This window comes from Anopheles coluzzii, chromosome 2, assembly GCF_943734685.1.
Source record: "Anopheles coluzzii chromosome 2, AcolN3, whole genome shotgun sequence".
Taxonomy (NCBI): domain Eukaryota; kingdom Metazoa; phylum Arthropoda; class Insecta; order Diptera; family Culicidae; genus Anopheles; species Anopheles coluzzii.
In genome coordinates this window covers 121,727,969-121,743,115 of record NC_064670.1, presented here as the reverse complement: position 1 = coordinate 121,743,115, position 15,147 = coordinate 121,727,969, and the positions used below count along the sequence as shown (strand labels likewise).

At 45.8% G+C, this 15,147-nt stretch overlaps 2 protein-coding genes across 10 annotated transcripts in view; both read right to left on the bottom strand.

Moving 5' to 3' along the window:
• The window catches only part of LOC120949158 (klaroid protein), a 175,224-nt gene that overhangs the window by 74,462 nt on the left and 85,615 nt on the right, over window positions 1-15,147 (bottom strand). The window lies entirely within an intron of this gene.
• LOC120954006 (rap guanine nucleotide exchange factor 4) overlaps window positions 1-15,147 on the bottom strand; it is a 111,812-nt gene that overhangs the window by 57,094 nt on the left and 39,571 nt on the right. For 7 of the 9 annotated variants that reach the window (XR_005751429.2, XM_040374497.2, XM_040374501.2 and 4 more), the window contains exons 3-4: window positions 13,592-13,734; window positions 13,421-13,515 (exon numbers count right to left, since the gene is read on the bottom strand). Coding sequence is in view for 6 of the 9 variants with exons in the window: in XM_040374497.2 (XP_040230431.1) it covers window positions 13,421-13,515; window positions 13,592-13,734 (238 nt within the window). In the remaining 3 variants the exon portion in view is untranslated. Of the gene's footprint in view, window positions 1-5,028; window positions 6,003-13,420; window positions 13,516-13,591; window positions 13,735-15,147 lie in introns of those variants that run through there. The other 2 variants (XM_040374504.2, XM_040374505.2) reach the window with 1 other exon arrangement.

The following is a 15,147-nucleotide window of genomic DNA, read 5'->3' as shown; positions in this document are numbered from 1 at the left end:
TATGCACGAGCGACCCGAGATGAGATGATTAAAGGATTCTGGTAAACATCGATTGACTGTCGATGATAATTTGGCGAGCAAATAAACCTACCGCTGAATAAATATTGTCGCAGTACTGTGTTTGTGTGTTCATAATGATGAAGGGTCGTGATTTAATTAGCACATTTCGGCTAGTGATTTGTGGACACTGAGGTACACACAAAAAACCATTGGAGTCAATATATTTCAAATTGCGGAAAACCGAGGGCTTTGTTGCCCTTTTGAATTCAAAATAGAAGATGAAGTACATATTAGAATTAAGCTTTGACCAACGATGACCAACGACACAAGCTGTTTAATTACCACACAGTTATCAATCAGCGCAACAAAACGCCTACAGTTATGCAATGTGTATGACTTAATTGGCTTAATTATCATTTATTTGCTTTGTTCATCCTCATTTTTAGAGCGAAATCATAGGATGGCATGCCATCAAACCTCGGGGAAACTGCATAACTAATCTCTTGGGCGTTTAAATAACTTCACAGCAGTAGAACGTAGAAATAACACAGCTAATGTGCCCGCCTGACACAAATTTCATTCAATTTTATGACCAATCTTTTACAAGCCCCCGCAGTAACTGCCCATTACCACCAACATTGTGTGCAAAGCGCCGACAAAAGGGAACGCATTCGCATTCATACGCGCCAGTTTTGCATTCCATTCTTGCCATTCCATTCCGCTTTAATATCAAATTGAATTAACATTCCGCAATGTAACTTTTTTTTTGTGAACCCCGGAAGCTAATTTGTACAGCGCCCGAGCAACGCCTTCCTGCTTCTAATGAGTCGGTGAGGGAGCGGTTCTGTCACAAAAGAGTCGCTTTTATTGGGAACCAAAGCATGGCGTGGCTTTCATCTGCAATCCGGAGATTTTCTAAAGCGACGATTCCAATGGAACGAGAGCACCGTCTACAGCCAGCACTGTCATCTACTGCCGTTTGTGCGCTTGTTTCGCGATCGAAATTAGACCACTCGCAAATGGTACTTGCGTGTTTCTAATGCGCGATTAGATTGGATCGAGCGAGGAAAGAGGCTCGGAAATTATGAATTATGACCACGGCTCGCGCGAAGTGGCATTCCCGCGAGAAGTTAAGAGCCCCACAATAGAAATGTCGGGCATTGGGAGAGAAGAAAAATACTACCTCAAAATTAGCAACGGTGTTAAATAATTCATCGCGAAAACGAATTCCAACCTCTCTATCAAAAACACAACCACCCAGGCCGGCACCTTGACCGGCTACACCTCGGTTGACCTTCGGCGGAAGGGCTGCCGCAGACAGTGGGGCAGAAGTACGCAATGGGGCAATAATAAAGCATAACCAGCGCAGGAAAGCAGAGCAAAAAGATCCTCAGCAAACCTCAGGTGAGTGCAACGGCACAGAAGCTTTTTTTTTTCGTTGCTCCACGGTACCGCTATGTTTATGGACGTCGTGCCCACCGCCCGAAGTCAGTTTTCGCACGTACATCAGAGAGTAGAGCAAGAAATCACTCGGAAATGCGAGAGTGGGATGGAGGGCGGGGGACTGGGTGCCACAAGCGCTCAAGAATCCAAAGCTCAGGCTTCTTGCTGAAGCCGGTTTAGGTCGTTATCGCAGCGCTGCCATGGACCGTGGCATTGAGAAAGGGCAGGGAACGTTTTTGCACCTTCTACATTCTTGCCGGGAATGGAACCCACACACACAAACTTATCGGTTTGCATATTACAGCGCAGTTGTTTTGGAGTCGGCGAAGCGGAAGTGGCTCAGCTGAAACAGATGCTGCTGAGCCAACTTGGAGTGAGATCGTAGCGATGTTTGTGGGTTGGGTTGAAGAGGTGGGCGCGATTAATTAGATATAACATAGACGTCAACATTCCGGCTTCTGCTGCGACCACCTCAAACTACAGTTTGTCTCCATAGTCGAGGGCCTATGGAAGTTCAAGCTTCCTTCTAATGGAGCTTTGTTGTAGCTGCTGCTGTGTGCGGAAGTGTACACGCACTTGCCCGCGAGTAGAGCCAAACAAATAAGAAAAAGCACATAATCATTCACCGATGCGTCTTATGCTCCGGCTAAACGTTTCTCATAATCATCATCCGCATCGTCATCATCTTCATCTGTCTAGCGGTTCATGGAGAAAGACTTGTGCCACGCCACACACCACCACCGTGCTCCCATCTTCGAAAGAGAGTGTATCTTGATTGATGGGACTTTAACACTCAACGACAGCACTCGTTAAGATATGCGGCCTAGATATGCAAAAAAAAGGAACGTAAACATTACTTCCGGTGGGAATGTGTGGATGCTACGAAGCAAAACACTGGACTGTTGCACGGTGATTGGTGAGCGTCTTTAGCGAGAAGGCGTTTTTATCTAGCGAAGTCTGATTGAAACTTTTAACGTAATGATCTACGTCTGATGTAATCTAAAGAGTATCAGTCAGAAGATAGATTACTTGTTTTTTAAAGACTTGTACAAACACTGCTAGAATCCATAAATACTGACACGATAAAGAAAAGCAGAAGGAATTATGCCCTTCATTATAATATCAGATGTAATTGATCGCCTTTTAATCAACCTTTTGCAAAGCCTCACCGATCAAACAATAGCTCATTACGGTTCAATTAAGTGTTATTGCTTCGAACCTCAAAAGGTGTCTCGGGCCTGCTATTGGTAGAGGTCACTGTTTCTAAAGAATCGCTTGTACATTGCAAGTCATGATATTCTTCAATAACTCCCACAACCCGACAAGTCAGCAGGCAGGAGTAAAGAATTCGCTTATTACAATATCAACCAGCGGACGAGAGGACGATCGATCATGACTTGAAATTATTGGAGCTCGGGCAGGACTGCAGTCTGCAGTCACGCCGTAATGTAATTACGTCGAATTAAGCTATTGACATTTCTGCACTAGTCGCGCGAACGACCTTCTTGCCCGACCCGTTGCGCTAATGATGTAAACATAACCAACGGATCTCCGATGATCATTGCGTACGTCGGTAGGCAAAAAAGGGAGGAGATGTTGGCGAAGCTAATAATATCTCGATGATTTTGTTCACCATTTCATGACGCGGCGCTTTCGCAAAGTGAAACCTTCTCCCGATCCGATCGATGTGCCAATGTTGATGATATCGAGACGCATGACGCTAAGACGTAGTTATTCCTGCCGATAGCGCATAAGGCAAACGAGAGCATAAAAAAATAACTGTTTCGATCTTGAAACTGTCGCATTAAACCCCCCCAAAAACAAAACAAGGTCAACTCCCCATCGTATGAAACGTCCAGTTGGAACCGCTTAAGATATGGTTTCACTTTCAACAAAAACAAACCCCCAACTTACCCTCCCCCAAAACGATATGCGACACTTGCACGATAAATGTCACCGTTTGTTTGCGGCTTAGGGTCAGGCTGACCACCAACCCGCACACAGGGGTCCAAGTTCCAGCCAAACGGGGATTATCCCAAAAAAGCGAGCCGCCAACACAACCTGGCGGCGCAACAGTGTGTAGGTGTTGTTGGCTGGATTTCACCGTGGGTTGCAGTTGGTCGCCAAATTAGGCACCACCGAGTTGACCATGTTTTATGGCCACACATGCGTTGCGTAGGGTGGGTTTACTCGGTGTTGGATTTGTTTGTTTTTTTTTTGCGGAGAAAAAAAAACGAAACAATGAATTTCGGGTGGTGATCACCGCACTACCCACACTAATAGGTCCCAGCGGTCCTGGTTTTAGATCACCCACCCGAAGTAGCAAATCATAAGATCGTTAATGCAAATTTCTTTGGAAACTGTTCAGAATGTGGCAGAGAGCTTACAAGAAGATCATTGCTTCCAATTTCGTACGATCGGTGAACTGATATTGGAATTACATTAAATCAAACCAATCGATTGGCATTGGCCGCTAATTGCGATTGCCTGCTGGTGCTCTGGAGACATTCTGGGGGTTGTGTAGGCGTCTTGAAAGCGGGCATGTGCGATCACAATGCTCATTCCACAGTCCTAACAATCATTAGTAGTGCTACCATAAACGGTCCGATGATGTCTGAGTTGCGGAGGAGTCGCAATCTAAAACAAATCTACAAACTATGATGAGCAGTGTGATCGTTTTTGCGTTCTACTTCATTTTTACCCCCAACTGAGTGTATCATTTGTCTACGAGCATTGTCTACGAGCTACGAGATGACCACATTCAATTGAAACACCAATTCGCAATGCCACCGCCGAGCGGTAATTGGTACGCTGCGACGACACTTGCCGACACAACCCACGCCAACAAAGGACACTCTATGCGCCCTCTTTTCCCCCTCCCCCGGGGAAAAGTTGTGAAACTTGACCCGCTTTTCGATCAATGTCACATTTGTTTATTGCAACCCAATATCAACACAATTGATGGCGGTGCGTACATACACACACACACGTACACACACTTGTACACTTGGAGTCGTTCATTTTCACTAATTTATTCACTTTGTCTCTTCCTCAAAATATCCCTTCCCCTTCCCGCAAACAATCGATACACCTTGACGTTTGCCCTTTATGGGACTGGGAGGGGTGTTGGCAGCAATTGTGCAGCAGTGACCACCTAAACTTTCACCGTATCCGTCACCGTATTGCGTAGTGTCGTTGTGCTGGTGCACATTTTAATCACACCGCAACCAGTACCAGAGATCGGCCATTGCGACCAAGTTGGACGAAGGTTTCAATCTCACGGTAGCGAATGATCACTTTCCGTTTCGAATCGATATGGTGATCGGTTCCGATTCGGCACGAGGGGTTGGAGGAAGTTGATCAATCGCGAAACAAATCGTTTGCTACCGAATTCGACTAAGAAAGGGGGAAAGGGGGTTTGAATGGTCAAGCTTCAAGGTCCAACTCAAAAGCCGTCGAAGAGATGTAAACATTGCGATCGATTGTTTGCCCAAGAAATTGATTTTGACGCTGAGCTAGTACGTGCCTGGTGTTTGTTTTAGTGGTGGTATGATTCGTTACAACTACTTCTTAGTTTATACTCACGGTTGAAAGATCACCAATATATCCTTGAGGGAATTCTGCCAATCTCTTGAGCTGAATATTTCAACAGTTCCAACTCTTTCCACCAATCAAGCAGCACTTAATACGCCCCAAAAGTCACCGCGAGCTTACACACACTGGAGGGCCAAATGTCGCCAACCGGCCAACGAGCATATAGTTTTATCACAATGCACACCGGTTGTATGCTCCTCCTCCCGCGCACGCCTTATCTTATCACGCTGCCGGATTTATTAGTGGCAACCGGTGTATGTAAACAACCTACCCCAGCGCGTAGCTTATCACCTTTCGGGCGTGGGTTGAACGCCCAACGAGCCAGCTGTTTAGCTGATTTGATGGTGACTATGCAAACACTATTTACCCCTCCCGAAAGCCCTTCCGCTTCCTGCGGCAACACTATTGACACAAACACACACAGGCGCGGGCCCGCGCGTTAGAAAATTGCACACGCGGAAATTACACGCAAGAGGAAACGCCAAACGGCAGCTGATATCGATTGCTCTGGATCTTTTTTCTTTTCGCCACCAACGCTTTATTACCATACGGTAAAAGGGGGTTTTTGTACCAGAAAACCAAACCACAGAGGTCACAATAAACGGTAGAAGCACACTCACCACAGTACGGCCCACACTAATCGATGCAACAGATATTTGTACAGTCGATGTATTGCAATCCAACTGGGACAAATATAAATTCAAACAGCGCACTTGTGTGTTTGGCTGGGCTGCTAGTACACTCGTGCCGGTGGACACAAATCGATCATGCAAACACACCGAAATGCATTCGCGCAATAATAGATACGCAACACAAACAACGCACGTGTGCGTGGACGATTGTGACGGAACAGAAAATAAACACACCGGTACGCGTTTTCGATTGTGCTGCAAAGGCAAAAAAGGGCAACGGGAACGCTCGCACACACTGTCAACACGGCATCCACGGTTGAACTGACGGCGCTAGCGCCGTGTGTACAACCTTCATCGCGCATGGTTGGTCCCCCCGAAAAAAAAGCACAGCCTTCTACGCAGCCAAAGGCAAGAGAGAGAGAGACAGCGATAGAGAGCCAAGGAGAGAGTGAGCAAGAAAAACGCGTTATTAACACAGCGAACGTGAGTAGAGATGCAGACTCTCGCTCTCTCTCTCTGTGTGTTGAACCATGCCAACGAGATGCATTTACATGAGCGAGACACGTTCCCTTTTGCCTGGCGATCTTCTCGGAAAGCGCGCAGTTTGCGATCGCCGGCCCTTTGCTCTTGCTCTCTCTTTCTGTCTCTCATTCCCTCTCTCTCTCTTTCTAAAGACAGCAACGATCATTGACGGACTGGGGAGAGCGTTAAAATGGAGACAGCACGCGGCAAAGATGAAATAAATGAGCGCGAAGGAAAACCGCGCTCCCCCCAACACGCTTTAGCTGATCGTAATCGATTACAGAAGGCCTATCACGATGAAATTAGTGCAAGTGGAACGCTGACCGTAACAGTTGGAGCCACCGAAAACAAACAGTAGGAAACCACGACCAGCTGGGCTTTGGAATGGCTTTTAATGCGTTTGGAACGGGAATTAGCGTTGGCTTATACGGTTGGGGAGCTATTTTTGATGACAGCCATAATTATTTTTTATTATTTAATGCCTTCGATAAGGTTTGACTTATATGAGCAGGTTTTTTTTTTTTTTTAATTTGGTAAGGTACTTTAAGACACTTTTTTCGTCTGTCTTTTCACTGCGAACAAGACCCATTGCTAGGAAATTTACTCAAGTTATTTACAAACATGCATTAACCAGTAACACAAAGAGCTCTCACTACAGAAAGACATCTTCATTGGGGAAATCTTTTGTTTTGGCTTTTTCCCTTACCGCACTGGAATCCCTTTCCCCCCAGGCCGGCCAAGATGACCTAAGACAACGGTGGCTGTGGCAGAACGATCATCGACGAACAGCACTCCTACGTGCGACTCGGAACGAAACACTGACGATCGCTGGAATGTGTTGAAAGGCAGCCGCGCACCACGCGCGCCACAGTGTTAGAGACACGCGGAAAGACACACAAAGATACGCAAAGCAAACAAACTGCCGCTGGAGCGCTGTTTGGACCAGAAAGAAGCAGAAGAGAAGAGGACAACATTTGTCCGCGGGGCACTCGAGACGACAGTGGCGGCGCTGGTGAGCTAAATAGGGTAATTAGAGGAAAGCACCACCCCGTTGCGTGGTGCGGATGCAGCGCGTCGAGGTTGGAATGTGGAAAGTCGCAGTTGCGCGACACAGCTTTTATAATGATACGGGGGGTTTACCGCAATTTTGTGCTAACAATTTAAAAAATAATAATTGGATTTAGAGTTGAAACTAACACATTTAAAAAAGAGACATTAAAGTAAAACTATCTAAAATATTCGTTCGGGAAGATAATAGAGAATTCCTCTCCGAAGAGCATAACGTTGCTGTCCGTTGTGTCGATCGTCGCGCTTTGTGCTTTAGTGCAAACGACCACAACACAACAACCCCCAAACCAACCCGCCGCGTCAGGCAAACACATCAGGCAAACAAACCAATGCGTCAACGCAACCGAAACAGCAGCTCCCCCTGGATGCCCTCCGCTGGGTGTCTCTGTGACGAAGGCGACGTTGAGTCGGTGCCGTTCGCAAGTTGCTGCTGCTGCTGCTGCTGCTGTTTTCACATGCTGCCCTCTGTGTGTGTGCACATTCCACTGCAAGCCTACCACTTTTGGGTGGGATTTATCTTGCACACACGCACATCGTAGCTATACACGCGGGGAGCGCACATGGCCGAACCGTTTTGGAACGGTTTCGAGAGGAAATGGTTGCATAAATTGACAGACCAACATGCGGTTTTTGGCGAACGGCAACATGTCCAGCACCATTGCAGTTCCTGCAGGTGTGTGATGTAAGGCACGACGACGACGACGGCGGCGAACGTGTGGAGGTAACAACAGGTTGGTATTTATTCCTTTCATGTCTGCGATCGTTTCTAGTGTGAGCGTTATCTAATGTGGCGATGTGTTATTGATTAATGATTTATGCTCGTGCTTTGATGGTTAATTTACACTCATTAATGAAAAGCACCCAATCCCATAAAGCACAAATGTGTTCGATGGGTAAATGACAAAGCGACGTTTAATGGAACACGCCTAAAGTCATGCCATTTGCGATGCAAATCTGCCATAATAAGCGTTTTATTCGTGAGCACACCTTTCGATTGCGGATCATTTAATCAATTAAATACATTCCAATGCTGTCATAACACTCCCAAGCATACCGTTTATGTGCCATTCTGCTCACAAGATCAAACGCAAATGATTTCTAATTATTTGTGGTTGATTTTTCACATCGACGCAAGATTATCCTTCACCATGCGGCACACACCTTTCGATCGAGACGTAGACACGCAGTTCAATATTCACACACACACACACACACATGCATACCACACATTAGCATTTCGACATGTGATCCATTGAAATCCGCAACCACCTTCGTACATCACTTCATCCGTTTCGCGACTCCCCCCGTACCAGCTTTTAGTATGTTTAATGGAATAAATTATCTCAAACCTTTGGCTGCCTAAAGTCAACACCATTACCACCATCACCACCATCATGAGCATCATCATCATTATCGTCGCTAGCATCGAAAAGCAACCGCATCATAAATGGCATTAGATATGCTTTCGCTTCAAAACATAAAAGACATCCGAACAGGCAAGCGTATGCCGGGGTCTTGCGATAGTTAGCTAATGTTACACGTGGCTTCATATGGGGCGGAGTGCCGGGGAAAATTGCACGCAAAACCACCAAAAACATGGGTAGCAATTTTCCATTATTCATGCTGCAGATTGTCGGTCCATTTAGGGAGCTGTGGTGTGCAAAAGCTCGTAACAAACTCGTTGACAAAACAACCGAACGTCCGGAGCAAAACCAGTGCGCAAAACGGCCCGAAACAAGGAGACTGAATCAAATCAGCATAATTCAGAGACAATTGTGCCGGACCGATGCTACGACACAGCACGAGCTTCTGGGGCCTCATGCCTGTGTGTATCGACCGTACAACAAACCGCACATCAGCAACCACCGCCCATCCACACAAACTCATCGAGGAAATTGCGAGGGCGAAAGGAAAATAATGTACTGTTGATTACTTAATAGGAACGAATTAATTTCATAATTGAATTTATATCAGCACAAACATCACCGCCGTTCACACCGGGAGCATTTCTGGCTCGGAGCAAACGAGTGATAATGGAGAAAGCGTAGCCTACATTCGGGCGCTGCTAAAATCAACCTGCCTAGCAAGCACACCATCTCAGCTGTTTGGCAACTTGTTGATAGAACTACCAGGGCAAGGTGTGTGTGTGTGTGTGTGGTGTAATGATCAACCGTACAACGAAGACCTGTACTGAACACGGAAGGATGGTCGCTACCACTTTCATCATGTCGATTATTGGCTCGACTCACCGTAGTGGAAGAAATTGTACAATACTTCGACAATACAACCCGCGTCGGGCGTACAGACCTTCCCTCCTACCGGTTCAGTCCAACCCAGCAGTGGTTAAGGTGTTTGGAAAACCGGAACGCCACAACATTACCCGAACAAGCTACAATCGATGCTAACCAACAGAACCATCAATGGCGTGAAAATAGAACGGTGGTGGTAGTGTGTCTCTGGAGAGCTCAGCCATGGATTTGTGCAACATTTTACACATTTTACGGTGTAAAGGAAATGGGAAATGGTTTTGTTGCAGCACCCGGGCCAGAAGAGATCTCCGGAGAGATGGTTGAAATTGAAATTTACTAACCCGAGAGCATCCAATTTCAAACACTCGATACACACACACACAGACAAACCGTTGCGTAGGTTCCACCGCGAACGGATTCCTTTGTGTGCGGTGCAGTTGCAAAGTTTACATTAAATTTCAACTCGTTTATTCTCCTCTCTTCCGCATGTGTGTGCTCCTAGATTTACACGCTGCGAGTTGTGCAAACATTGGCGTACGGTAACGGTCGGCAGTGTGTGTGTGTGTAATATAAAAAAACCCGTACCGATTCTCCAGAACTAGGTGCACCATAGTTCGATAGGGAATTCCTTTGCTTCATTGCACATAAAATTCATCATACCAGACCGAGAAGCTATGCTCGCTTCGGGGGAACGAACGTAAAATAAATCATGCTTTCGAAAACTAGGCAATAGTTTGTTTAGAAAAAGCAAACACATTTCACTCCGTTTGGATAGAAAAGTTATGTTCCATTTTGAAACAGAAATTATTGCCCACTTTTTCCCACCCATTTTGGATCATTTGGCGAGTTGTGGATAGAGTTTAAAATATGACGGTTATTTTTCTCGCTTAAAATTGTCCTTTGCCTTTCTGGATGACTCAATCAGTTGCCAAAAGCCCACGAGCCAGACGGAGGCAAATACATTTTTAAAAGCACGCCCTTGCTGCCCTCACCACTCACCACGCGAAGGCAACAGTCTCCTTCTGCCAGCGTGTACACACAATATAAACACCACCAAAGTCGTAACGACAACCGCGACGACAGCGGCTGACGACGGGGCACGGTCGGTAAAGTGATACATTTGCGTAAACAACAAAATATTAAACGCTCAAATCTTGAACCTTCCTCAGGGGGATTTCCCCCTTCCCATTCCCTGCTGTTCCAGTGACGATGCGCACCGTTCGGGATTTGCAAGCGAAGACCAAAATTTTCCGTCCAAACGGTAGGAACAGAGAACAGAAACAACAGCAACGAAAAAAAGACGCACATCCTCCAACCTAAACACCAACGTCTGCTTCCGCTACGGCACTGGAGGAACAACGCACGAACGAGAAGGAAATTACGGAAGTGAAAAAGGAAATTACACCTCGTGAAACAGTGTGTGCAGCACGGCAGCATGGGCGAACGTGCACTGCCCAACGTGGAGAAGAATGTTGTTTGACAAATAAATAAACAAAGCCAGTAATAACCGAAACCGTCGGCAGTGCGGGATGGTGGCCTTTGGGTTTTGGGGTTTTTTTGGGGAATAGCAAGAAGTCAACCAGTTCGTCAGTTCACTGAGAGGGATGTTTTTGTTCTGTCCTCCTGTGGTGTAAACAATGTTGCTGATGCAGTGTTTTAACACGTTTTGGGCAATGGGTAGTATGATTGTTGTGTGAAGATCATGGAAGGTTGATGCGAAATGAAGCAAATATGACAAAACGGTATGCGCTCTGCTCAACTGTAATCAAAATTTCAATTAAAACTGGCGACAATGAAGAAATACCTCAAAAAGTAGCTTAAAAATAACGTTTTGTTTTGATATTTGCATACATTTAGGCGTTTTGTTTCCCTCTTTTCGTTCATTTGAAAACGTTTTCTATAAATTCAACTGAAAAAGTTGACAAAGAGAACAGATACATCACTAGAGGGTAATGTTTTTGTTTTACATTGAAAAAAAGTGCCCAAACAACTTAACAATCACTCCTTTTATTATAGAAAACACCCAGAAAATTAGTGAAGATCGCCAGCACCCTTTGCAATGTTTTATTTCAATCAAAGAAAGCCAATCAAAACATACTCCAAAAAAACTGGACCGAGTATCCATACATCAAAGTCACGAGGCGGCGCCCTTTCAAACACTTTCACGCATCTTCATCTAGGCACGTGCCATTCTCTTTCACCGGCGCAGACAAATGCAGCACGCAGCAGGAGACCAACTCTGCGCTGCCCATCGGAAGTGCTTCGGTTACGTGAGGTCACGTCCGGCCGTATGTAATCTCTTTTTCCGGTTGTGTTACTGGAGCTGAAGGCGTATTATGAAGACGCGCTCGCAGGAACGAACAATTCACCTGCTGGCCAAAAGGAAAGTTTGTGCGCATTTGTTTCGTTTCTTGTGGCAACCGAAAGATGCGTCCCCCAAAAACGGAGGCCTTGCAGATGAAGATTCCCCAGACAGATTCCGCCTGCAATTAGTCCCCTAGCTCCAAACAGAATGGAGTGTTCCGTTCGACCCATTCACTAAAGTGGCCGGACCTACTCAACCATGTGTGCGGCGGTTTTATTGATTGAGCTTGATTAGCGTGCATTTCTTGGGAGGGATTTTTGCGCCGTATCTTAACCATTTCAATTCAACCACCCAGACACCACACTGGTTGACCCCAGGCTATGTAATTGGAACGCGTGACCCAAGCACGGTAATAAACTTCAATCGAATCCAAAACATGGAGAGCGTTTGGCATTCTTTGTGGTATTTCGATGGAATGTAATGGCACTTCTCGCTTAAGCGTTTTTAAGACCTTAATTAATTGTGAGCCTTCTCGAGGGGCATCCTTCTCGACAAAGTGGACCACAACCACCAGCCGCCTCTCTTCTTTCTCTCTCTTTCTCTTCTTCGAGCACGACCAATTTTATTGTGTCATCGTCATCGAGCGTATGACATCATGGGCAGTATCGGTGAAGTGAAATTGGATCCTCCGGCGAAGTAACCACTTTACCAGCTCCAGCACCAGCTATTCACACACAAACATATGCCACTACGCCGTATGGAGTCGTGTACGTGTTGGTCCTTCCACAGCCAGCACACTGTAAGACGATACCTTTGTTGTGATGTCGTTTGTTTTACATCAACCCGAAGACGGGACGGGAGCAGCAACAACCACAATCAGCTCGTTTCATGCTTGCGCTCTGGTTCAGCATAAACAAACAAGCCGTATTGATTGACGGCGGCCCGAACGTGTGCCTGTGTATTATGTGTGAAAGGCTGAAATTGAAACGCAAGTGAAATAAATACAGCCATTCGGTAACTATAATGCTTTGACAGCAAGTGACATCGTACAAGTAGTAGCTGGGTTTGGGGCTAAATAGAGCCATCAAACGGCAATGAATTGTTGCGATAGCTGCTACTGGGTTTTTGTTGTCCCTCAATTTCAGCCGGGACAAAGGTTTCTTCCGGCTCTGGAAAGGATACAAAAGTAGCACCCCACATCCATAATACTTAAGCTGCAAAGCAGAAAAATCACTCAGATTACCTATGCTCTCCGGAAGCAATCTGGATGAGCTCATGAATTTCAAATTAGGTCGCAAGTAGGCCCGTTCCGTTCCGGGGATAAAGGAAATATATCGCTATTCCTCCCGTTAATCCTATCAGACTTTTGTGTGTTGCGGGATGTTTCGATCATAATCTCCCGTGGGCGTTTGGAATTCTTTCATCCTCACAATGGAAATGTAAACTGACGCATCATGCCGATAATCCAAATATTTTGATGAGAGGGCTTTAATCGTTCAGAAGGTCAATTCCCGTGCTTGTCTATGAGCCTTCATACTTCATATGATTGTCCTGTTTGAAATATTATTGAAAAATAAACACATTTTCCCACGTGACGATCCACCTACCTTTCCATCTTTTGTGTCAGCTGCGTGGTATCGGACCTCGAGCTGGCCACCGAGCACTGCATACCAGTAGCGTCCCTGCTCACCGGCGCGGAATACTGAAACAACAGCAAAGCGTAACGCATTGTAGATTTCAACATATATGACATAGGCATGCTGCAGAAAGAAACTTACGCGTGACTCCCTTCTCTAGATCCTCGTAGAAACCGCACATCGCCAACTGCTGCAGCGCCGAGCCGGGCAGTCGGCACAGCGGTTCGACTCGTCGCAAACGGCATGATATTAGCTCACAGTCGCGCAGATTCCGGTCACAAGGCCTGTGGAAGGAAGGAATGAATTCAAAATTAGCTATGTATGAAGTTTAAGAAGGATGTGGTATTGATATTTTAACGCCAAAAGTTATGCAACTCGCATTACAAATTGTGTTTTTTTGCCCATTTTGCTTCAGAGCTGAATCCCAAATCGGTTCTTTTTACCAATAACAACCAACTTTACTCAGTCCCAAAATAAAATCTGTTTTCCTGCGAACTTCATACAACCCAGGACAAGTAACAGCTTCTCACAGACAAGCTCGACAAGTACAGTATCGGACATTAAGATAGGACCCTTTTTTTTCAATGCACCGTGCACTTGTTTTGCCACGTTACTCGTGTTTGTGTGTGTGTATGTGTGTATTTGTGTGTGTATGTGTGTGAGTGAGTGTGTGTGTGTGTGTGTGTGTGTGTGTGTGTGTGTGTGTGTGTGTGTGTAGTAGTAGTAGTAGAAAGTGAGTGTGCTTTTTAATGTGTATTTGCAAGTGCGCGGGTTTGTGTCTGAAAAACATAGCTTGCCATGATGTCATATTGCGTTGAAATTATTCTTATTATGTGTGTTATCATGTGAAACATTGTGCGTTTACACTTGGATAGAAACTAAATTTTACATCGACAGCAGCCCTTGTTCCTCGGACGAAAACGCAGGTGTGCTGTTTCATGAATGTCAATGCGACACCGGTGCGAAATGGACACACGCACAATAGCAATGAACTCGGCATTCTCTCACAGGTGTTTCTCCAGTGCACGCCATTGAAAGGCCTTCGTGCATCTCTGCGTTGCACGTTGTGTGCGAATGGTAAACTTTGTGCGTGCATTGAGCTGGCGCGCAGTTATTCTTTTCAATGGGCGTTTTGTTTCATGAGCGCGGCAGTATTCTGTTCTCGATTTTGAAGGGAAGACGCTTACTCGCGTACTCGTTGATAGTTTTTATCCATGCGATGTTTTCGCTGCTCGACAACGATGTAATTCATCGCGTATAGAAGTAAAACGCAGGCAGAGCACGAGATCAGCCGTGTCCAAATTTTTAACCAGCGCGTTCTTGACGGTCCAAGCAAGCAATGTTAGTAACAATGGGTCGAAGTTAACCGTTGTACCGATCATCAGCGCCATATGTAAAAGCGAATGGCTGCTGCTGGCATTAAGCGCAAAAGGATCAAGTTCGTAATGGAACGATCGCGCACTTTTGTGGCAAACGCGCTTCGGACAACCGAAACGTGCTTAGACAACTGAAACGCGCTTGGACAACCGAAACGCGCAAGTCAACCGGACGTCCTCAGAAGACCACGGCGAAAGTAGACCGTAACATTGTTGATATATCGAAAACACACTGATCGCGAGAACGGTGGTCCTGCTTATCACACCAAAAACCTAACCCAAAACACAAAAAAACTACTTACAAATCTATCCGACACGACC